Source organism: Eriocheir sinensis, chromosome 62 (genome assembly GCF_024679095.1).
Source record: "Eriocheir sinensis breed Jianghai 21 chromosome 62, ASM2467909v1, whole genome shotgun sequence".
In the NCBI taxonomy this organism is placed as follows: Eukaryota; Metazoa; Arthropoda; class Malacostraca; order Decapoda; family Varunidae; genus Eriocheir; species Eriocheir sinensis.
In genome coordinates, this window is record NC_066570.1 from 8,588,415 (window position 1) to 8,613,680 (window position 25,266).

General features: G+C 46.3%; 1 protein-coding gene and 1 long non-coding RNA gene across 2 annotated transcripts in view; one reads left to right on the top strand and one right to left on the bottom strand.

The window, feature by feature from the left end:
• Positions 1-11,332, bottom strand: part of LOC126986564 (DNA N6-methyl adenine demethylase-like) — a 75,507-nt gene extending 64,175 nt beyond the window's left edge. The window contains exon 1 of the mRNA XM_050842830.1: positions 9,894-11,332. Coding sequence (XP_050698787.1) covers positions 9,894-11,191 — 1,298 coding nt within the window. The 5' untranslated portion in view covers positions 11,192-11,332. The remainder of the gene's footprint in view (positions 1-9,893) is intronic.
• LOC126986748 (uncharacterized) lies at positions 5,501-7,018 on the top strand. The gene is made up of 3 exons (XR_007739929.1): positions 5,501-6,058; positions 6,356-6,454; positions 6,752-7,018. It is a non-coding gene; the product is annotated as an uncharacterized LOC126986748 (long non-coding RNA).
• Positions 11,333-25,266: the final 13,934 nt, after the last annotated feature.

Here is a 25,266-nt window from a genome sequence, read left to right on the forward strand (position 1 = left end):
GAGAGAGAGAGATAGAGAGAGAGAGAGAGAGAGAGAGAGAGAGAGAGAGAGAGAGAGAGAGAGAGGAGATAAGACACAGAGAAAGCCGGAGAGAGAAAGAAGGGAAGACTGCAAGAAAAGAAGGGAGGGAGAGAGAAGATAGAAGAGAGAAACCCGGAGAGAGAAAGAGAAGGAAGATTTGGTAAGGAGCGAGGAAACAAGAATGACAGGAAGGAACGCGATGATAGGGAGAGAATGAGAAATGAGAGGGAGACAAGGTAAAGAAGGGGAGGAGAGATAGAAGATAGAAGAACAGAGAGAGAAGGGGAGAAAGACATCGTAAAGGAAAAGGAGAATAGGATGACGAATAGGGAGAAGAAGGAGAGACAATCAAAATAGGGATGAGGAAAGCGTGGACTGAAGGGAATGGAAGAAAATGGAAGAGAACAAGATGACGAAATAGAAGAGGAAGGGAGAGGTAGGCAAGGTAGGGATGAGAGCGTTGATTGAAAGGAATAGAAGGAAATACCGTAGAGGGGAGAGGAGAAGAGGAGAATGCAAAGAGGAGAAGGAGATGAGAGGAAGGAATAGAAGGAAGTAGATAGAAGGGGAGAATGCAAAGAGGAAGAGGAGGAGAAGTGAAGAGAGGAGAGAAGAGGAAGGGAAAGAAGGTATAGGGAAAGAGTAGAATGAAAAGGAATAGGAGGAAACACAACGAAGGGGGGAGAAGAGAAGATGCAAGGAAGGGAAGGAGGAAGAACAAGAAGAGGAGAAGAGAAGGAAAGAAGGGAAGGAGGAAGAACAGGAAGAACAAGAAGAGGAGAAGAGAAGCAAGGAAGGGAAGGAGGAAGAACAGGAAGAACAAGAAGAGGAGAAGAGAAGCAAAGAAGGGAAGGAGGAAGAACAGGAAGAAGAAGAAGAGGAGAAGAGAAGCAAGGAAGAGAAGGAGGAAGAACAAGAAGAAGAGGAGAAGAGAAGCAAGGAAGGGAAGGAGGAAGAACAGGAAGAACAAGAAGAGGAGAAGAGAAGCAAGGAAGGGAAGGAGGAAGAACAGGAAGAACAAGAAGAGGAGAAGAGAAGCAAGGAAGGGAAGGAGGAAGAACAGGAAGAACAAGAAGAGGAGAAGAGAAGCAAGGAAGGGAAGGAGGAAGGGTAAGGAAGAAGAGATAGAGGAGAGGCCAGGAGGAAGGGAAGGAGGAAGAACAGGAAGAAGAAGAGAAGAGAAGCAAGGAAGGGAAGGAGGAAGAACAGGAAGAACAAGAAGAGGAGAAGAGAGAAGCAAGGAATAGGAAGGAGGAAGAACAGGAAGATAGAAGAGAGAGAGAGAGAGAGAGAGAGAGAGAGAGAGAGAGAGAGAGAGAGAGAGAGAGAGAGAGAGAGAGAGAGAGAGAGAGAGAGAGAGAGAGAGAGAGAGAGAGAGAGAGAGAGAGAGAGAGAGAGAGAGAGAGAGAGAGAGATTGGAATTCAGTAATAAAAATCAATTCCATTCCCGTATCGATCTGCCCAAGGACACACATTAGACTAGGCTCTCGTAGGAGTTCTGGGTATTCTCAAGGTTAGTTTCATGACCCTTCCGGTAGTATGACCTTTCTTCTGTACCCTGACCTTTAGAAAAAACACTCATTAGAACCCGACTGATCTTTTAGGCCCTTGGGAATAGTTGATGGGAGGGGCGGCAGAGTCTGACAATCCGACTTCAGGCTCTTGGCGCGGGGAAGGGAAGGTGTGGGGAAGGGAAGGTGTGGGGAAGGGAAGGTGTGGGGAAGGGAAGGCGCCGGCGGATGCAGTGTGTGGTGACCTTATCTCCGGCAAAGGTCACAAAAAACAATGAATTTACAATCGCTTCGCTCGGCAGATGAAGGGATTGTAACTTTTCCTGACGCTAAAACACTAAGCTTACATCATCAAAAGGTCAGAGCTCAGCCTATCTCTCCTACTGTACTCGTATTTTGTTTGTTTTTAGGGTAAAGGAAGCAGCTCAAGGGTAGAGAGGAAAGAGAGAGGGAGGTGACTGAAAAGGGAGAAAAGGGTAGAAGGAGGAATAAGAAGAAAGGAACATTAGGAAGAGAAACTGGAGGGAGAGAAAGAGAAGGGCTTTAAGAGAATGACTGGAAAAAGGGAGACAGAGGTATAGAAGGAGGAATATAAGTGAAGAGGGAAGAGGAAGGAAAAAAAAACAAGATAAAAAAACAATGGAAAAATGTGAGAAGCAGAGAATTAAGAGGAAACAGCAAGTAACAAAATAGACAGCGAGGTGAAGAGAAGGGAAAAGAAAGTAGACATGGTAGATACGAATGAATAAAAGACCGCGTTAAAGGGGAGAAAAGGGTCTGACAGGAGAAAGCCAGAGTAGGGAAGGGAGGCAGGGAGAGGGGTCGGAAGGGAGGAGGAGGACGAGGAGGAGGAGACGGGAAAAAAAGGGCCCGCTAATCACTGCTCCTATGAATGAAAGTAGAGATGAGCGGCTAAAAGGGAGGTCAAATTCTAGTGGAGAGTCGTTAGCTGTTTGTATTTTTATTTAGATATCGTATATGTATTTTTTTCATGTATTTATTTATCCAACCCGTTTATTATCCGAGCTTCCTTCATTCCCCCTTCATTTAGTATCCCAGTTTCTTGCATTTCCCTCGTTCGGTCTTGTGTCTTCATATATTCATTTTTCCCATTTATTTACTTATTTCACTTATTATCCGAGTTTCCTTCACTTCCCTCGTTCGCTGTTCTGCCTTCATTTATTATCGCAGTTTCCTTCACTTCCCTCGTTCACTGTTCTGCCTTCATTTAGTATCCCAGTTTCCTTCACTTCCCTCGTTCGCTGTTCTGCCTTCATTTATTATCCCAGTTTCCTTCACTTCCCTCGTTCGCTGTTCTGCCTTCATTTATTATCCCAGTTTCCTTCACTTCCCTCGTTCGCTGTTCTGCCTTCATTTATTATCCCAGTTTCCTTCACTTCCCTCGTTCGGTCTTGTGCCTTCATATATTATACATTTTTCCCATTTATTTACCTATCTCACTTATTATCCGATCTCCCTTCACTCCCCTCGTCCGGTGTTGAGCCTTCATTTATAATCCCATCTTGCTTCATCTCCCTCGTTCTGTGCTGAGGCTTCATTCTTTACTTAGTTATTTTTTCCATGTTTTTATTTATCTCACTCTTTTATTTGTCTATCTTAGTATTATCCTGTCTCCCTTCACTTCCCTTGCTCGTGCTGAGCCTTTATTCTTTACTTAATTATTTTTTCCATGTATTTATTTATCTCACTCCTTTATCTGTCTATCTTACGTATTATCCTGTCTCCCTTCACTGCCCTTGCTCGGTCTTGTGCTTTCATTTATTTCTTATTTATTTTTTTCCATGTTTTTATTTATCTCACTCTTTTATTTGTCTATCTTAGTATTATCCTGTCTCCCTTCACTGCCCTTGCTCGGTCTTGTGCTTTCATTTATTTCTTATTTATTTTTTTCCATGTTTTTATTAATGTCACTCTTTTATTTGTCTATCTTAGTATTATCCTGTCTCCCTTCACTGCCCTTGCTCGGTCTTGTGCTTTCATTTATTTCTTATTTATTTCTTCCAGCTATTTATTTATCTCACTACTTCTCTGAGATTCCTTCACTCCCTTCGTTCGGTGTTGTGTGTTAACTGTTTTTAAGTGTTATTTTTAAGGTGGTTCGTGTTAAGTGTTTTTCGCGAACTGTTATGTCACTCGTCACAGGGTCAGCGTTACCGGTGTCCTGCTTCATAAGTTGATTATAGGAGGTGAGATAACACAATAGCCTTTGTAGTTAAGTGTGGTAAATGCTGTTTTGGCCGAGCCCGTTCAGTTCACTTTGAGTTCACTTAGTTCACTCTCTCTCTCTGGTATATTAAGAGTGTGATTGGTTTTAACTATATTTACAGTTTCACACAATAGTTACAAGTTTATGTGAGCTGTATAATATATACCTTACATGTGCCTTCATTTATAATCCCATCTTCCTTCACTTCCCCTGTTCGGTGCTGCGCCTGTGTTCTGCCCTCTTCAAAACAACCCTAATGACGGTACTTTCCGTCCACCCGCTGCCCTGCTTCATTCCCTTCCTCCCGGACACCGTTACGGGATGACTGCTGGCCGCTCGGCTTGCTCCACTCGGCCAGTCATCACTCCTCCCTTCCTCTTTTAACTCCCTCTTTTTCTGCTCAGCCCATCACCTTCTCTGCTTCATTCTTCCCTTCCCCTTTTCTCTTCTTTCCTCTCTGCCTTCTTTCCCTTGCATCGAACAGAGGGAAGGGAGAAAAGGAGGAAGTGAACCAATTAGAGGAGGAGAAATGAGTTAGGAATGAGAGAATAGAAATGAAATGAAAGAGAAAGGAAAGAAAAAGAAAGGAAAAGAAGGAACGGAAATATAAAGGAACGAAATACTGGAAACGAAAGGAGAGGAAATGGAAACAAAGTGAAGGGAGGGAAAGGATATACAAAAGGAAAGGAAACGAAAGGAAAGGGGAGGGAAATGTAGTAAAGTTGAGAGTAGGAGAGAAAAGGAAGGAAAAGGTGGAGAAAAAAAAAAAAGAGGGTGATGTCTTCGGTAAACATCCACAACAAGTCCTGCCATTCAAATTTAGATCAATATCCTTTGGTCTCGTCCTCCACTTCCTCAAAATGACTCTCAGTTCTTTAGTGTCGTCTGGTTTTGAGCTGTGGAAGGGAGGGAAGGAAAGCAACAAGATAAAAGACACTAGAAAAAGGGAAAAGAGTTAGGGCGTGAGGGCATGTAAAAAAATAGAAAAAGGGAAAAGAGTTAGGGCGTGAGGGCATGTAAAAAAATAGAAAAAGGGAAAAGAGTTAGGGCGTGAGGGCATGTAAAAAAATAGAAAAAAAGTTGTGAAAAGTGAAAAAAAGGAAGCTTGCTGGAGACGATTTTTTTTTTAGCAGCAAAGGAGACAGCACAAGGGCACACAAAAAAGGGAAACAACAATAACAAAAAAAAAAAAAGCCCGCTACTCGCTGCTCCTGTAAAGAATCCAAAGAGGTGGCCGAGAGAGCAGTCAATTACGTGAGAAGAGGTGTCCTGATACCTGAATGAATATAAGAGCGGGTTGAAGGGGAGAGAAAAGGGGCTGATGGGAGGAAGATAAGGTGAGGGAGGAGAAGATGGGAACGATTTATTTTGATGGGAGTGAAGGCGCCTCTGTGTCATTAGTTAACATCCACAAATCTTGCCTTACACAATTAGATCAGTATCCTCTCCCTCTCTCTCTCTCTCTCTCTCTCTGATGGGAATGAAGGCGCCTCTGTGTCATTAGTAAACAACCACAAGTCTTGTCTTACACAATTAGATCAATATCCTCTGGTCTCTCTCTCCACTGCATCATATTTTCCTTTCTTTCTTTAGTTCCTTCTTTTCTTTCTCCTATTTTCTCTTCCTCGTCTGTTTTGTGTTTTCTCTCTTCTTTTTTTTTCTCCTTCCTCCGTTCTTTTCCTGCATCTCTCCCTCCCTCCCTATCTTCTCTCTCTCTCTCTCTCTCGTCGTCATCAGAGAATAGCGTATCCCCAAATGACTCTCACGTCCTTAGCTTCGTACACTTTCAATCGGTGAGGGAACCCAAGAAAAGTAAATCTAGTATTCTTAAAAGTATCGGCACATCAGTTCACCAAGTCTCTCGTAGAAGTTGCTGTGATTTTCAAGGACTGTTTTGTGATCCTGGTGATAGTTTCAAACGACTCCTGCAACACCAACGGGAGAACCACCCATCAAAACCCGGTTAATCTTCTCTGTGGCCTTGGAAAACACTCGTAATAGGAGCCAGACACGTTTGAAAATATGGGCCTTTAATTAACCCGTCTGCTGCGATTGGAACGGATTCGGATTTCACTGGTAGCCTGGTAATATATAGTCCCAGGTCTTTCTCTGTCTCTGTGGTGGATAGTGGAGTGTTTCCCATGTGGTATTGGTATGCTGGATATCCCTTCACTGGTAGCCTGGTAAAATACAGTTCCAGGTCTTTCTCTGTCTCTGTGGTGGATAGTGGAGTGTTTCCCATGTGGTATTGGTATGCTGGATATCCCTTCACTGGTAGCCTGGTAATATATAGTCCCAGGTCTTTCTCTGCCTCCGTGGTGGATAGTGGAGTGTTTCCCACGTGGTATTGGTATGCTGGATATCCCTTCACTGGTAGCCTGGTAATATATAGTCCCAGGTCTTTCTCTGCCTCCGTGGTGGATAGTGGAGTGTTTCCCATGTGGTAATGGTATGCTGGATATCCCTTCACTGGTAGCCTGGTAATATATAGTCCCAGGTCTTTCTCTGTCTCTGTGGTGGATAGTGGAGTGTTTCCCATGTGGTATTGGTATGCTGGATATCCCTTCACTGGTAGCCTGGTAACATATAGTCCCAGGTCTTTCTCTGTCTCTGTGGTGGATAGTGGAGTGTTTCCCATGTGGTATTGGTATGCTGGATATCCCTTCACTGGTAGCCTGGTAATATATAGTCCCAGGTCTTTCTCTGTCTCTGTGGTGGATAGTGGAGTGTTTCCCATGTGGTATTGGTATGCTGGATATCCCTTCACTGGTAGCCTGATAATATATAGTCCCAGGTCTTTCTCTGTCTCTGTGGTAGATAGTGGAGTGTTTCCCATGTGGTATTGGTATGCTGGATATCCCTTCACTGGTAGCCTGGTAACATATAGTCCCAGGTCTTTCTCTGTCTCTGTGGTGGATAGTGGAGTGTTTCCCATGTGGTATTGGTATGCTGGATATCCCTTCACTGGTAGCCTGATAATATATAGTCCCAGGTCTTTCTCTGTCTCTGTGGTGGATAGTGGAGTGTTTCCCATGTGGTATTGGTATGCTGGATATCCCTTCACTGGTAGCCTGGTAATATATAGTCCCAGGTCTTTCTCTGTCTCTGTGGTGGATAGTGGAGTGTTTCCCATGTGGTATTGGTATGCTGGATATCCCTTCACTGGTAGCCTGGTAATATATAGTCCCAGGTCTTTCTCTGTCTCTGTGGTGGATAGTGGAGTGTTTCCCATGTGGTACTGGTATGCTGGATATCCCTTCACTGGTAGCCTGGTAATATATAGTCCCAGGTCTTTCTCTGTCTCTGTGGTGGATAGTGGAGTGTTTCCCTTGTGGTATTGGTATGTTGGATATCCCTTCACTGGTAGCCTGGTTAAATACAGTCCCAGGTCTTTCTCTGTCTCTGTGGTGGATAGTGGAGTGTTTCCCATGTGGTATTGGTATGCTGGATATCCTCTCCCAAGGTGCAGGACTTTACATTTTTCTTCACTGAATTGTAGCAGCCACTTTTTGTTCCATTCCTGTAGCTTGGTGATGTCTTCTCGTAAGAAATCCGCGGTCAAGGGGTTAAGTCTGTCTATCAAAACCTTAACGATGTGGATCAGCCGCGTTCTCCTCCCTGTTTTCTCTAATTAGTCCCGTTTTTCCTTCCAATGAGTGAGCCTTTTGATAGCGCCGTGACGATGGACGCCTTTAATAGAGGTCTTAACAATATGGCTCAGCTGGGTCTTCCTTTACATTGTTTTTTTCGGGTGGGACGACAAAGGACTGCGACGGCGGGTGATAATGATTAGACGCGTAAGAAAGTACGGCGCCCTACTTTTAATAATGAATAGCAGGGAACAACTCCACAATTATTTGCTTTACCTTACCGTGTATTGTGTGTGTGTGTGTGTGTGTGTGTGTGTGTGTGGGTGAAGAAGTTGGGACTGACGTAATTAGGTTCTCTGATGACGACGAGAGAGAGAGAGAGAGAGAGAGAGAGAGAGAGAGAGAGAGAGAGAGAGAGAGAGAGAGAGAGAGAGAGAGAGAGAGAGAGAGAGAGAGAGAGAGAGAGAGAGAGAGAGAGAGAGAGAGAGAGAGAGAGAGAGAGAGAAAAGAGAAAAAGAGAGAGAGAGAGGACAGCATGGGGGAGGCGAAAAGTTTGTTCAGAGTGGAGACTTTCAAGGTTTTTATCGAGTCGCATTTTGAGAGCCACAGTGGGCCGGGGGAAGGTCGGCCAAAGGTGACGGACCGGCGCTGTGATCCACCTCGGCACGGAAACTATTAGGAGTGTTTTTTCGTCTTTCTGAAACTCCGAAATTGACCTATCTTTCGGCCACTCCTCTAACTATTTATAGGAGCAGTGAGTAGCGGGCTTTTTTTCACATTTGTTACCTTTGTTATGCCCTTGAACTGACTCCTCCGCTGTAAAAAAAAGGGATATAGACAAGAATATAAGGCGCCGCGTAATGGTTGAAAGAGGAGCATGAAAAACGGAAAACGTGTGTGTTGAGGTGAGCTTATTCCCACTGTTTCCTTTCTCCCCCTTCACCCAACTCGTCGAAAATGTCCTTATATATAACGTGTGTGTTGAGGTGAGTTCATCCCCACCTGTGATTCCCTTCTCCCCCTTCATCCCCCAACTCGTCGAAAATGTCCTTATATATAGCGTAATGAAAAGACTGACCACTGTAATAGAAATGCCGCAATAATAAAAATGCTTACAAACACAATAGAAATGCCCCAATGATAGAAATGCTTACAAACTCAAAGAAATAATCGTAGTTTGAAAATCGCTTGCAATATAAAAATGCCTGCGATGTAAAAATCTACGCAATCTACAAAAAAAAAGCAATATAAAAATGTCTACTCTATGAAATACATGCTCGCAATATATATGAAAAACGCAAAACAAAGAAAATATACAAATCAGTAACATTTTGAATCCCACGTAAGGTCGCTTTGCTGCGCCCCTCCCACAAAGAGAACAACAGTTTAAAATATAAATGAAAAACGGCCGCAATTTACATTTTTTGGGGAAGCGAACCCGCCGCGCCGACATGACAGCGGCGGCGTGTAGCGAGCCATCCCCTGGGCGCTGACCCGGCACAGCTGACCCCCGAGACCCCCAGGTGACCCTCCCTTCCCTCCCTTTGGCCTCTACGGAACTCCCTCCTTTCCCCTCACATGATACTCCCTCCCCTTCCCTCACATGCCCCTCCTTCCCCTTCTCTCATATCCCCATCCTTCCCCCTCCCTCTCAAGTCCCTTCTTCCCCTCATATGTCCCTCCCTTCTTTCCCCTCACAATTCCGTCCTTCCTCTCCCCTCACATAACCCTCCTTCCCCTACCCCTCACATGATCCTCCTTCCCTTCCCCTCATATGCCCCTCCTTCCCCTTCCCTTACATGCCCCTCCTTCCCCTTCCCTCATATGCCCCTCCTTCCCCTTCCCTCACATGCCCTTCCTCCCCTCCTGCCTCTGTGACCTCGGCGCCATGACCTGTCTCTGCCCTTCATATCAGCTGCACAACGGCGGAAAAGTAAATCAGAACATCACCCAACAACGAGTTCTTTTACATCATACTTTTTTTTCCTCCACCTTTCCCTTCCTTTTCTTTCCTACTCTCAGCTTAACTACATTTCCCTTCCCTGTTCTTTCGTTTCCTTTCCTTTTGTTTCCTTTCCCTCCCTTCACTTTGTTTCCATTTCCTCTCCTCTCGTTTACATCATTTCGTTCCTCTACCTTACCGTTCTTTCTTTTCCTTTCTTTTTCTTTCCTTCTTTCTTGGAGAGAGGCGGGTGGTGGTAGCTGGTGGAGGGAATGAAGGAACTAGAGGGAGAGGGAGTGCTGGGAGATGCAAGGCTCGTGTGTTAAGGGAGGCGGTAGTGAATTGGCTGGAATGAACAGTATCATGAGATGGGAGGAGTGAGAACCGGGGAGAGAATGGAAGAGGAGGCGGAGGAATAACAGGAGGCGGAGGAGGCGGATGAAGATGGGCAGGGAGAGGAGAGGCGCGGAGTCGCTCCAATGCACATTAATCAAGAGGTAATTCGGTTGTCTCAGTCTGCGAGTAATTACCAGCGGCAGCCTCATTATACCGACGGCCTGGAAGGGTTAGAGGGGCGTGCGCGTGCGCGCGTTTGTACTCACCTATGGGCGTCCTCCTGGCGCGCGATGACGGCCGTGTAGCGTCCCTCAGGTCGGTCGCCTGGGGCCTCGGGCCGGCCGGGGCCGCTGTGGCCAGGGGCCACATGGGTGGGTCCGCCGTGGACGGGCCCAGGGTGGGTGGGTCCAGGGTGGGGCTGGAGGTGGGGCGCGGCCACCGGGTGGGGCTGTCCGGCGTGCAGCTGTTGCTGTTGCTGTTGTTGTTGCTGGAGCTGCTGCTGCTGCTGTTGCATCTGCTGCTGCTGCTGCTGCATCTGTTGCTGCAGGGCCTGGTGGTGGTGGGCGTGCTGGGGCTGGTGGGCGGGGGTGTGGGCGTGGGGCGGGTGGGCTGGGTGGTGAGGGTGGTGCTGGTGGTGGGCTGTGGGCGTGGGCGTGGTGGGCGCGGCGGAGGAGGGGCGGGGGCCAGGGCCGGGGGTGCGCGGGGGGCCCGGCGCGCCCCGTCGCTCCACGTCGTACATCGGGTTCTCGATCACGTCTTGGTCGTGCGGCGGCTGGGGCTTCGGCGGACCCCGGAAGTCGTGTCTCGGTCGGTAGTCGTGGAGTCGGTACTCGGGGGGCGCGGGCGGCAGCTCCCGCCGGCGGCACATCTCCAGGACGCCTTCGCGGCCCGACAGGGAGCGGGTTTCGTCGGCCTGTCGGTAGTCGGTGGACTGCCGCAGTCTGGCGGCCTCGCTGGTCGGGAAGATGTCGGAGAGCCTGGAGGTGCGGCCGTCCAGGGAGCCGTACAGGTCGTGGTGGGAGCGGGACCCGGCGCCCACGCCCACGGCTCCTACGCCCACCGCCGCACTTCCGGCCCCGCCGCCGCCGGCCGCGCCACCCACCCCGCCCGCCCCGCCGGCCCCGCCCCGCCCGTCCAAGGTGTTGTACAGCTCCATCAGGCGCGACATCCGTTCTCCGCCGCCCACGCCATAGGTGGCGCGCGCCTCGGGGGTGGGCGGCGGCGGGGGATAGTCAGACATCCTGGGGAAGCGGTCCTGCTGCAGCCTGGGGCCGCGGGCGGAGGGCGTGCGGGTGAAGGGCTCGTCGGGGGTGGGCGGGCCGTAGCCGGCAGCCAGGTCATCGCGCTCCTTGGGCCGGTGGCTGTAGAAGTCTTCCTTGTGCCGCGGGTACAGGTCCTCCAGCTTCTCCGGCAGGTAGTCCCGGGGCGGGTAGTCATGGCGGGGCGGGTGAGGGTCGTGGTGGGGGTAGTCCGGGCGGATGTAGTAGCGGCCACGACCCCCGGGTGCCGTCACCGTCCGCCTGTAGTCATCACCACCATCGGCCTTCACGCCCCCTCCTGTCATCTGCACGCCATGCTTCCCCTGGAACAAGGGAGAGAAACCTGTTACGTCTACGCCACCACACACCGCAGCACAACACAACACAGCACAACACAACAACACAATTCAATACACACACACACACACACACACACACACACACACACACACACACACACACACACACACACACACACACACACACACACACACACACTCGCGCGCTTGTTTTCAAGACAATATCACCGGCGATCAGTATCCGTTAGTTACCCTCGCCTTCCCTCTGCCTCGCCAAGGACCAAGCCGCCCCCTAGTAAGGTTCACATCGTATGTTTCTTTAATGAGACGAGTGAAAAATATACACTTCTTTGGGTCACTGTAAAGAGGGAAGAGCAAGAATAAACCTTGTCATCAAAACCATCAACTTAAGACAGATTAAAGAGACTAGACTTGCAGCCATCAATGGGACGGAAGGTTTTCAGAAGTTTGCGAAAAGTATAAATGGATGTCAGAGGAAGATAGACGAGAAGGAGATCCCAAGAAACTGGCGGATGAGTAAGAGTCTGTACTTCCTTTGCACCGTGTCTTAACCGTACGTGCATGTGTGTGTGTGTGTGTGGGGGGGGGGGGGGTGCAGTGCGTGTTTTCCAGTGTATCGTGTCACCCTGCATGACCTAGTTAGCGGCCCCGAGATAACGAGGACCATGCACCTGACCCCGGCAAACAGACAGACATTCGGATAGACAGAACACCGAAACAAAGAAGGAAAACACTCATGACTGGCAGAAAACAGGGATAGTGTGACGACAGATATATAGATAGATAGATAGAGAGATAGACAGATGACAGAAAACAGGGATAGTGTGACGATAGATAGATAGATAGATAGATGACAAAACAGGGATAGTGTGACGATAGATAGATAGATAGATAGACAGATAGATAGATAGATGACAGAAAACAGGGTGTGACGATATAGATAGATAGATAGATAGATAGATAGATAGATGACAGAAAACAGGGATAGTGTGACGATAGATAGATAGATAGATAGATAGAGAGATAGACAGATGACAGAAAACAGGGATAGTGTGACGATAGATAGATAGATAGAGATAGACAGATGACAGAAAACAGGGATAGTGTGACGATAGATAGATAGATAGAGATAGACAGATGACAGACAACAGGGATAGTGTGACAATAGATAGATGATAGATGAGACGAGATAGACAAGGACATTAGCAAACTGAAGATATAAAGAACACAAAAAAATAACAGGAAAATTCACACACACACATTCACCATACGTACACACATACATACAAATATATTATACACAAATAAACAGACGGAGGGAATAGGCCCTGTTCTCTCTCTCTCTCTCTCTCTCTCTCTCTCTCTCTCTCTCTCTCTCTCTCTCTCTCTCTCTCTCTCGTACTGTGTGTGTATGTGTGTGTGTGTGTGTGTGTGTGTGTGTTTTAATAACATAACACAACGAATAAACACTCAATTTACTGATCCACACACACACACACACACACACACACACACACATAACCTCTCCGCAACAATCTACTTTCTTCTTTGATCCTTAAAGAGACAAAGGGAAACATTAGCCTCTGGGATTGGCCGATATTCTATTTGTGTGTGTGTGTGTGTGTGTGTGTGTGTGTGTGTGTGTGTGTGTGTGTGTGTGTGTGTGTGTGTGTGTGTGTGTGTGTGTGTGTGTGTGTGTGTGTGTGTGTGTGTGTGTGTGTATTGGTTTCTGTATCCTTAGTTTCGTGAGCCATTCTGCCTGTCAGTCTCTGTGTCCTTTCTCTCTCCGTCACTGTCTGTCTGTCTGTCTGTGTATCTCTCTACCTGTTTGTCTGTCTTGCTCTGTATGTATATCTGCTTGCTTGTCTGTCTGTGTCTCTCTCTGCTTGTCCGTCTGTCTGTTTTTGCTTCTTTCTTTCTTTCTTCTTTTCCTTCCTTCCTTCCTTCCTTGCTAGCTCTTTTCCTTTCCTTTCCTTTCCTTTCCCTTCCTTCCTTCCTTCCTTCCTTCCTTCCTTCCTCCCTCCCTCCCTTCCCTTTTTCCCTTCCCTTTCCTTTCCTTTCCTTACCTTTCCTTTCCTTTCCTTTCCTTTCCTTTCCTTTCCTTTTCTCTTCTGTGTCTCAGTCTATATGTCTATGTGTCTGTCTGTGTATGTGTTTTTCTGTTTGGTCCGTCTGTGTCTCTGTCTGTGTGTCCTGTTTGTCTGTCTTTCTCTGTGTGTATATCTGCTTGCTTGTGTGTCTGTGTGTCTCTGCCCGATTGTCTGTTTGTCTGTTTCTGCTTCTTTCTTTTTTTCCTCCCTTCCCTTCCCTTTCCTTTCCTTTCCTTTCCTCTCCTTTCCTTTCCTTTTCTCTGTCTCTGTCTCTGTGTCTTTCTGTTTGGTCCGCCTGTGTCTCTGTCTGTGTGCCCGTGTCTGTCTCCCTCGCCGCCGCTCCCCTCCTGTTGTTCCCCTGAGCGCGAGTTTCCACATCGCCGGACAGGGACAAGTAAAAAGTTTCTTGTGGCGCGGCTTTGGAATACACGGAAAAGTAAATACGAAAAACAAGTAAAGCAGGAAACACTTTGATGGCGGGGACAACAAAAACTAATAATGATGATGATGATGATGATGATGATGAGGAGGAGGAGGAGGAAGAGGAAGGGAAGGGAAGGGAAGGGAGGAGGAGGAGGAGGAAGAGGAAGGGAAGGGAAGGAAAAGGAGGGGGAGGAAAGGAAGGAGGAGGAGGAGGAGGAGGAGGAGGAGGAGGAGAAGGAGATGAAGGACAAGGAGGAGAAAGAAGAAAACTATATTAAAATCGCATACATTTTCTCTCCAGCTGTTCCCTAATCCTTTTCAACGTTTTCCTTTTATTTTTCTTGTTTTCCCTTGAATCATCTTTGTCACGAAATACCACAAGCATTAGTGGCGGGGTTCATTCTCTTTATCATGTAAGTACTTCAGCGACTTGCAAATCAAACTAAAATCTTTTCTCGAGCTGTTTCGTGATCCTTTTCAACGCTTTTCTTTTATTTTCTTGTTTCCCCTCAAATCATTTATGTGGTGTCTCTTTGTCACGAAATACCGCAAGCATCAGTGGCGGGGCTCATTCTCTTTATCATGTAAGTACTTCAGCGACTTGCAAATCAAACTAAAATCCTCAATATCGAATCTGGGTGATGCGAGGAATGTTGGGGGAACTTCATCACCACGACCCACCGCGCAGCCATTCAAAGCACCGGATTATTCAATCGTCTGAAGACTTGCAAATGTCCTTCAACTTCGACACGTGTAAAGTCAAGCAGCGCTAGGTTCGAGGCAGCATCCATACACATACGACCTGCGTGGGAACCTGGGAAGCCGTTGCAAGTCGTAAGTGAGTAATTGGATCTTGGGGTTACAATCAGCGGTGACCTGAAGCAACCATCAATAGAATAGTACGAAGGAGGAAAAAATTGTTACCATGGTTGGGTTCATCGTGAGGAACTTTGAGTGTCAGACGTAAAAAGTAATGGAGAGATTGGTGACCTTCCACTTGACCCAGATGACCCCTGAGGTACCCCAAGCCTGCCCGACTGGTATGTGTTTTCTCTTTCAGGTTTTTGAATAAATTGACTTCCTCGCATAACTTTTTTGCCTCTTAGAAGCTCTGGTGTCACTCGAACATCCGCGGCTCACACACCCACATTTGATAAAGCTTTCGTATATAGAGGTTAAGGTTATTTCCAGGGGTAGTTTTATGAGTCTAGATGTGACCTGAAACCACCATCAATAGGAACAGTATACGTCTGAAGGAGGAACAAAACCCCTGATATCGTGGTCGGGTTCATTGCGAGGAACTTTGAGTGTCAGACGCAAAAAGTTATGACATCCTCGCATAACTTCTTTGACTCGTAGCAGCTCTGGTGTAACATTCTCGAACATTCGCGGCTAACCCACCCACACTGAATAAAGCTTTCGTATATAGAGGTTAAGGTTATTTCCAGGGGTAGTTTTATGAGCCTAGATGTGACCAGAAACCACCATCAATAGGAACAGTGCGTCTGAAGGAGGAAAAAATAAACTAATATCGCGGTCGGGTTCATTGCGAGGAGCTTTGAGTGTCAGTCGCAAAAAGTTATGACATCCTCGCATAACTTTTTTGACTCGTAGAAGCTCTGGTGTAACATTCTCGAACATTCGCGGCTAACCCACCCACACTGAATAAAGCTTTCGTATATAGATGTTAAGGTTATTTCCAGGGGTAGTTTTATGACCCTAGATATGACCTGAAACCACCATCAATAGGAACAGTATACGTCTGAAGGAGGAAAAAAACCCATGATATCGTGGTCGGGTTCATTGCGAGGAACTTTGAGTGTCAATCGCAAAAAGTTATGACATCCTCGCATACCTTTTTTGACTCGTAGTAGCTCTGGTGTCACATTCTCGAACATCCGCGGCTCACACACCCACGTTTGATAAAGCTTTCGTATATAGAGGTTAAGGTTATTTCCAGGGGTAGTTTTATGAGCCTAGATGTGACCAGAAACCACCATCAATAGGAACAGTGCGTCTGAAGGAGGAAAAAATAAACTAATATCGCGGTCAGGTTCATTGCGAGGAACTTTGAGTGTCAGTCGCAAAAAAGTTATGACATCCTCGCATAACTTTTTTGACTCGTAGAAGCTCTGGTGTAACATTCTCGAACATCCGCGGCTCACACACCCACATTGAATAAAGCTTTCGTGTATAGAGGTTAAGGTTATTTCCAGGGGTAGTTTTATGACCCTAGATGTGACCTGAAGCAACCATCAATAGGAACAGTATCCGTCTGAAGGAGGGAAAAAACTGATATCGCGGTCAGGTTCATTGCGAGGAACTTTGAGTGTTAGTCGCAAAAAGTTATGACATCCTCGCAATACCTTTTTGACTCGTAGCATTTCCGGTGTTACATTTTCGAACATCACGACAACTCTCCTCCCGAAATTGACCTCTCTTTCGGCCACCTCTTTCGATTCTTTTTCTTAGGAGCAGCGAGTAGCGGGCTTTTTTATTATTATTGTTTCCTTTTTTTGTGCCCTTGAGCTGTCTCCTTTGTTGTGAAAAAAAATAATAATAAATTCGCGGCTCACCCACCCACACTTGATAAGGCTTTCGTAGAGGTTAAGGTTATTTCCAGGGGTAGTTTTATGAGCCTAGATGTAGTTTGACAAGGCTTCTGCACGCTCGAGAACCTAACTAATGTCCTTTGTGGCGAATACTGGTTGTGAAAGTTGAAAGCGCTCGAGCATACGACCCTGGTCTCAATTACACGGACATGGAGTTTTTTTTATTTATATTTTTTTTACAACAAAGGAGACAGCTCAAGGGCACAAAAAAAGTAAACAATAATAAAAAAAAGCCCGCTACTCGCTGCTCACAAAAAGAATCCAAAGAGGTGGCCGAAAGAGAGGTCAATTTCTACTTTACTTGAGAAGACGGAAATAATAAAGGGTAATACCGAGGAAAATAATATCATTGAAGATCAGTTAACGAAATGCTGTATTCTTATAACGGGGTTCCCTGCGTTAATGACTTCATCTATTCGTCAATCACCTCCATGACTTGCAAAATAGAGTAAAGCACTGATAAGAAAATAAACAAGCAGAGAGATAGTTAAGTAAATGTACAGACAGAGAGGTAAACAGACAGACAGAGAAGTGACCAGAGCCAAAGAGTACTTATAATATGTACTAACCCTGACAGACAGACACAGAAAGATTGAATTCAAAACAGCCGAGGAAGACTCATGTAAACAAGCACAGAAACACACACACACACACACACACACACACACACACACACACACACACACACACACACACACACATACACACACCCGAATGTTCCAGTCACTCCTGTTACAATGGATCAGCCGTCAGAGCGATTTTTAAAGGAGTTCATCGCTTCCAAACTGACGCGCCACGGGAATGCTACCACCGTGGGCACGGCGGAATAAAAAACGACTCAGGCGACCGGAGATGAGACGACTACGAGGAAATTTGATAAAGGTCACCAGGCACCTCAACAAATTCAATAACATCAATCACTCCCAAGTTTTTGAGCTCCAGACTAACCCGATAACGCCGGCCGATTCAAGCGAAGTGATGAAATACATTTATTGGCAAGTTTTCTCGAATATAATCATCCGCCATCGGGCCAACCTTCCTGAAGTAGAAGTCAGTTTGGAAGCGATCAACTCCTTTAACCCGTCCGCTGCGATTGGCACGGATTTCGCCTTCACTGGTAGCCTGGTAACATATGCTCCCAGGTCCTTCTCTGCCTCTGTGGTGGGTAGTGGAGTGTTTCCCATGTGGTATTGGTATGCTGGATTTCCCCTCCCAAGATGCATGACCTCACATTTTTCTTCACTAAATTGTAGCAGCCACTTTTTGTTCTATTCCTGTAGCTTGGTGATGTCTTCTTGTAGGAAATCCGCAGCCAAGGGGTTAAAAATCGCACTCCATTGTGACAGGAGTGACTGGAACATGTGTGTGTGTGTGTGTGTGTGTGTGTGTGTGTGTGTGTGTGTGTGTGTGTGTGTGTGTGTGTGTGTGTGTGTGTCCCTTTCTGTGCTTTTTTTTTTTTGTTTACAGGTAAGGAGACAGTTCAAGGGCGTAAAGAAAAATATTAAAAGAAAAACCCGCTACTTACTGCTCCTGAATAGAGGTCAAAGGAGTGTTTACATAAGTCTTCTTCGGCTGTTTTGAATTTAATCTTTCTGTGTCTGTCTGTCAGGGTTAGTACACATTATAAGTACTCTTCGGCTCTGGTCACTTCTCTGTCTGTCTGTTTATCTCTCTGTCTGAACATTTACTTAACTATCTCCCAGCTTGTTTATTTTCTTATCAGTGCTTAACTCTATTTTGCAGGCCATGGAGGTGATTGACGAATAGATGAAGTCATTAACCCGGTAGCAGCGACGGGCCAAATTTGTGGCTTTACCGTGTACCAGCGATGGGCCAAATTTGTGGCTTTACCGTGTACCAGCGATGGGCCAAATTTGTGGCTTTACCGTGTAGCAGCGATGGGCCAAATTTGTGGCTTTACCGTGTACCAGCGATGGGCCAAATTTGCGGCTTTACCGTGTACCAGCGACGGGCCAAATTTGTGGCTTTACCGTGTACCAGCGATGGGCCAAATTTGCGGCTTTACCGTGTACCAGCGATGGGCCAAATTTGCGGCTTTACCGTGTACCAGCGATGGGCCAAATTTCTGCCATGATATAAACCTTCCAAAATAGATGATGCATAAACTGATCACACATGCGTTGATATATATTATGAAATGGTTTGCGTGAGTGATGATTCATTCTCATTATTTTACTTAGATGGGCCTTTAACCTAAGCTAACCTAACCTAACCTAACCTAACCTAACCTAACCTAACCTAAGAAACATGACCCCCGCAGCTACCGGGTAAACGCAGGCAACCCCGTTATAAGCCAACAGCATTTCGTTCACTCATCTTCAATGTTATTATTTTTTTCAGTATTTTCCTTTATTATTTTCGTCTCCTCAAGTTGCTTCTCTCCGTTTCTCTCTTTTCCTCTCTTCCTCAATCTCTCCTTTTCCATTTTTCCTCCTCACTTCTCTCTCTCTCTCTCTCTCTCTCTCTCTCTCTCTCTCTCTCTCTCTCTCCTTTATTGGCTTTTTACCTCTTTTCTTTAATCCTTCTCTCCCCCTTAATACCTCCATGTTCTCTCCCTTCTCTCTCTTTACCTCCTTTCTTCCTTCTCACCCTCCTTCTCCATCTGCTCCTCTCCTTTCATCCCTCCCTCCCTTCCCCTCCTCTCTCCACTTCTCCCTTTTCCTCCCTCCGCCCCTCCTCCCTCCTCCCTCCCTCTAGGACGGAAAATATTTAGTGTTACCTTGGGGAGAGAACAGAAAAAAAGGACGCCGATGCACACGTTGTAAAAATGGCGAGAGAGAGAGAGAGAGAGAGCACCTCATTAAAGCTTTATCTTTATACATTTTAAAAGGATAAAAAGACTTGGCAATGTCCTCTTTGTTGACTCTCTCTCTCTCTCTCTCTCTCTCCCTCCATCACCACTACCACTACCACCTCCACTACCGCCACCGCCACCACCACCACCACCACCACCACCGCCGCCGCCACTTTAGAGTTTCGTATCTCACCGGCGTGGCGTTCAGTACAGCTAGGGCGGTTAGTATGACAGTTTAGTACTCTCTCTCTATTCCTTTTTTTCTTATTTGTCATCACCTTTAGGGACCTTAGTAAAAAGATGAGTGGTGGTGGTGGTGGTGGTGGTGGTTTGGGGGCGTTGGTGTTGTTAATTGTTGTTGTTGTTGTTGATGTTGTTGTTGTTGCTGGCGTTGTTATTATTGTTGTTGGCGTGGCTAGTGCTCTTGTTGTTGTTGTTGTTAGTTATGGTAATGATGATGCTGTTTTTGTTGTTGTTGATGGCTGTGGTGGTGGTGGGTTACATAACTTCCTTTATTCAGTAACAGCCTCATCAATAAGGCCAGCGGCGGTATGGGAGCAGAGTGGTGGTGGTGGAGGAGGTGGTGGTGGAGGTGGTGGTGGTGGTGGCGGTAGTGATTGTGGTGGTGTTGGTGTTGTTAATATTGCCTCTTGTGGTGGAGGTGGTGGTGGTGGTCGCGGTGCTGCCTAGGGAACAGTTAATTCACCCCTAGCATAACTTTCCTCCCCCAGCAAGCAAAGGGTCGGGGAATCGTAACTCCTTGTCTCTGTGAAGGCGAAGCGAGGCGAGGCGGCGCTGTGGTCGAGGCAACTCCTCCAAGAATAATGAGAAGGTGTTGAGGAAAAATAAATAGTTAGATGGTAATTTACTCTCCTTTACTACATCGAAACTTCTCTAATGAATTGAAGGAGAAATAATGTAAAATGAGTTGTGGTAGTCACGTAACTTTCCTCTTACAAGAAATAGAAAATAAAGATTGAATTAAGATGTTTGTTGTGGTAGGTTGCTAACTTTCTTGCTTCCTGTATAGTGCTGGGTGTTCTCTCTCTCTCTCTCTCTCTCTCTCTCTCTCTCTCTCTCTCTCTCTCACACACACACACACACACACACACACACACCAAGATAATGTTAAGGGGGTGACATACCTTTACATCACATTAAAGAAAGTGGTTCAAGATAGTATTTTAAGGTGGTAGGTTACTTTCTCTCTTCCTGTATAGTGCTGGGTGTGAAGCAAGGCAAGATAATGTAAAAGTGGTGACATAACTTAGCCATCACATTAAAGAAAGTAGTGCAAGAGAGTATTATGGAGGCCGGTCACTTTGCTTTCTTGCTTAATCTTTTACTGTAGCTTCCCTTGTACTGATGAAGGAAAGTAAGTGAGGGAAGCGAAGAAAAGTAAGATAGCGTTCTGATGATGGGTTATTCCTCCTATCTTCATATTAGCCTTCCTTGAATTGATAAAGAAATAAGAGTAGGATAACGTTCTGGTGTTATCACAAGAGCAACGTTTTCCTCAGAACAATAGAAACGGAGCGTGTTAAGGGAATGGTAAGGTGGTGAGGCGAGTGTTATTTAATTCACGGTAACCTTCCCGACTGCCAGTAATAACAGTGAGTGCATGTAGTTGGTGGTTTGTCTAATATGATTTTATGTAAACTTTCTCCTCCATCGATAAAGAGAACGAAGAAGATGGAGAAGAAGAAGAAGAAGAAGAAGAAAAAGAAGAAGAAGAAGAAGAAGAAGAAGAAGAAGACGAAAACGGAAAGGGAGAAGGAGGAGAAGGAAAAGGAGAAAAAGAAGAAGAAGAAGAAGAAGAAGAAGAAAAATACAAAAAAGAGGTAGACCGTATACGTGGTAGAAGAATATCCTGCTTCCTCCACTCTTCCCGGATTAAAGGCTGGTGGAAAATAATATAAAAGCGTCGTGCTCGTGTGCTACTTCTTCATGCTCACTTTTCCCTTCCACCAATAAAGAGGAAGTGTGGAAAGAAAACTTGGTGGTGGTGGTGGTGGTTTTGGGTTGCTTTTAAAACCTCCACTTCATCGTAACGTTTCTCTACCGCCAATAAAAAAGTTTAAAAAATGTAGCCGTGGTGGGTTTGCTCCTCTTTGCTTCACCGTAACTTTTCCTTCCCACTAATAAAGACCAAGTGAGGGAAGAAAAGTGTTGGTGCGGGGTGGTGCGGGGTGGTGGTGGTGCGGGGCGGTGGTGGTGCGGGGTGGTGGTGCGGGGTGGTGGTGGTGCCGGGTGGTGGTGGTGGTGCGGGGTGGCGGTGGTGCGGGGTGGTGGTGGTGGTGAGGGTGGATGGTGGTGGTGCGGGGTGGTGGTGGTGAGGGTGGGTGGTGGTGGCGGTGGTAGGTTTCTATTTCCCTGACCGTATTTTTTCTCCCCCTCCAGGACGCGTGCTACAAAAGGGCTGTGGTGGGCGACGTAACTTTCCTCTGCCGTAACTTTTCCCTCGCCAGTAAAATGAACGGCAAAGAAAAACTCGCGGTAAGATCTCGGTGTTTAATTACTGAGAAAAATCGGACGCTAGAGTTTGGATGATCTCAAATTTCGCATTATCGGAGAAGGTGTTCTGTTGCTGCAGGCACGCGGCGAGGGGCTGCCCGGGTGCTCTTTACTGCACTGAAACCTTTGGTGCTCCCACAAGAACACACTACTCACGAAAAGTTGCGTGGAGGTTGTGACACATTACTGCTTGATAAATGACGTGCAGGTAATAGAGTTATGGCAGAGTACTGGATCAGTTTCAATACTGTCTCCTGTTCATATCACCGCACCGCCTGGCGAGCGTCGTGCAAACACATTCTACAAAAGGGCGTGAACGCTCACTCAGTTCTATTGTAGCCTTTCATTCCTGACTTCCCCGTAACACAGGAAATTGTTTTCAGGAAAGAAAAAAATATAATCCACAAATTGGTTGGTATTATATCAACACGAATATGTCACCGAGACAGTACCTAAAAACGTGAAAGTAAATGAGATATCAATAGAAAAATGTTCAAGTGGCTAATTTGAGCTGAACAGAAATGTTTAGTGAAGGAAATACCTAAAAACTGCAATAACTCAAACAAATTAAGTGGAGAGCGAGAAAATAGACTAAATGTAACCATTCCAACTGGAAAGGCTTGGCGACGCCTGGAATACGGAAGCAGCCGCCGCCCCGCTCGTCCCTGGGACGGGCGGGGCGTGGGGACGGGACGCACAGGCCAGGCACTTCCTTCCGTCCTTCCCTGCAGCAGCACCTCAACTTGTACCGTGCGTGGGGAGCCCGTGTAACTAGCCACAACCACACACAAGATATTCTCTCTCTCTCTCTCTCTCTCTCTCTCTCTCTCTCTCTCTCTCTCTCTCTCTCAGGACAGTAAGACGGACAAAAATACGACCTAATGAGGGAAATGGAGAAAACTTGTACGGACTTAGCCAGGCAAAAAGTTGTCCCTGGGGAGGATGAACCCGAGAAGACCAAGGTAATAATAACCGTAATGATAATGATGAGACTGATGATAATGATGATAATAAGAATAAGGATAACAATAACAACGATGATAATAATAATGGAAAATAATAATGATACCAATAATAATAAAAACAATGACAAAATAAGGAGATCCCAACCTACAGTCCCACACAGCCTTCCACTTCCCCTGCCAGACGAAGACGAAGACGGAGAGGGAGAAGGAGGAGAAGGAAAAGAAGAAGAAGAAGACAAAACACCACCACCTACACCTCGCCCCCCTCACCCTGCCACCCACACCCCTGCCAACATCACGTTCCCTACCACACTCACCAAGCTTCCCACGCGCCTGTAGCACCCACGTCTAATCCCCCTCCCCCCTCACCCCGGCACCCACACCAACACAGGGGATAAGGCATTCAAGGAGCAAACCAATGAAAGTTGAAAAAAGGAAAAAAAAAAGAGGAACAATCAGAGAGGAGAGCAGAAAACGGGAGGGGGAAGAGGAGGAGGAGGAGGAGGAGAAGGAGGAGGAGGAAGAGGAGGAGGAGAAAAATGATGATGAGAAAGAAGAAAAAGAGAAGCTAAATATCAGGAGGAGATGGAGGAGGAGGAGGAGGAGGAGGAGGAGCAGGAGGAGGAGGAAGAAGAGAAGAAGGAAAAAATTAAGTTGGAGGAAGAGGAACAGGAGGAGGTATTTGAGAGGAGGAGGAGGAGGAGGAAGAGATGGAGGAAGAGAAGAAGGAAAAAATAAAATAAGTTGGAGGAAGAGGAACAGGAGGAGGAATTTGAGAGGAGGAGGAGGAGGAAGAGATGGAGGAGGAGGAATAAAAGCTGGAGGAGGAGGAGGAGGAATAGGAAGTAGGAAGGAGTGGTCGACAAGAGGGAGATGAATAAGAAACAGGAGAGGAGGAAAACAAGGGGAGGGAAAATGGAGAACAGGGAAATGGAGGGAGGAGAGGGAGGAGGGAAGGAGGAAAAATAGAAGGGGGAGGAGAGGAGAGGAGGAAGGAGAGGAGGAAGAGGAAGAGAGAGAGAGAGGAGAGAGAGAGAGAGAGAGAGAGAGAGAGAGAGAGAGAGAGAGAGAGAGAGAGAGAGAGAGAGAGAGAGAGAGAGAGAGAGAGAGAGAGAGAGAGAGAGAGAGAGAGAGAGAGAGAGAGAGAGAGAGAGAGAGAGAGAGAGAGAGAGAGAGAGAGAGAGAGAGAGAGAGAGAGAGAGAGAGAGAGAGAGAGAGAGAGAGAGAGAGAGAGAGAGAGAGAGAGAGAGAGAGAGAGAGAGAGAGAGAGAGAGAGAGAGAGAGAGAGAGAGAGAGAGAGAGAGAGAGAGAGAGAGAGAGAGAGAGAGAACGACAAGGAAGCGCAGGGGCAGTATCAGAGAAAGGAAAAAAAGAAAGATTAAAACAAAACAAAAGAAGAAAATGAAATAAGGAAAAAAACAACTAAAACGTGAAAAAACACACACCCCAATTATATGGATTCCAATACCAATTTTTGCCTGGGTATGGATTCTGACCCCAATTATATGGATTCTGACACCAATTTTTGCCTGGGTATGGATTCTGACCCCAAATATATGGATTCTGACACCAATTTTTGCCTGGGTATGGATTCTGACCCCAATTATATAGATTCCAACACCAATTTTTGCCTGGGTATGGATTCTGACCCCAATTATATGGATTCTGACACCAATTTTTGCCTGGGTATAGATTCTGACCCAAATTATATGGATTCTGACACCAATTTTTGCCTGGGTATGGATTCTGACCCCAAATATATGGATTCCAACACCAATTTTTGCCTGGGTATGGATTCTGACCCCAATTATATGGATTCCAATACCAATTTTTGCTTGGGTATGGATTCTGACCCCAATTATATGGATTTTAACACCAATTTTTGCCTGGGTATGGATTCTGACCCCAAATATATGGATTCCAATACCAATTTTTGCCTGGGTATGGATTCTGACCCCAAATATATGGATTCCAATACCAATTTTTGTCTGGGTATGAATTCTGACCCCAAATATATGGATTTTAACACCAATTTTTGCCTGGGTATGGATTCTGACCCGTACAGACTTATAGAAAAGCTAACACACATAGGAAGAAAGATACACACTTCGATACATACATTCATTCATACACACACACAGACAAATACACTGTCATACAAAAAGACATGGATACAGACACAGAGGCAGAGAGTGACAAAGGCAAACACACACACACACACACACACACACACACACACACACACACACACACACACACACACACACAGAAAAAAAAACTAGAAAGAAAACCCCCCAGCTAAACACACACACACACACACACACACACACACACACACACATATACACAGAAAAAAAACAAGTAGAAAGAAAAAAACCCAGCCAAACACACACACACACACACACACACACACACACACACACACACACAACTAGAAAAAACGAACAGACAAAAACAGCAAACACAGACAGACAGACAGACGGACAGACAAGGCGTGAAAGACAGCCCTCCCTCACCCACTTAATCCCTTCCCCCTTCCCCCCTCCTCACACAACAGCAGGAGGCGGCGGCAGTGAACAACAGCGACACAACAGCAGTCCGCGGCAGACGCATGAGGAGGAGCGAGTTAAAAGGAACCAAT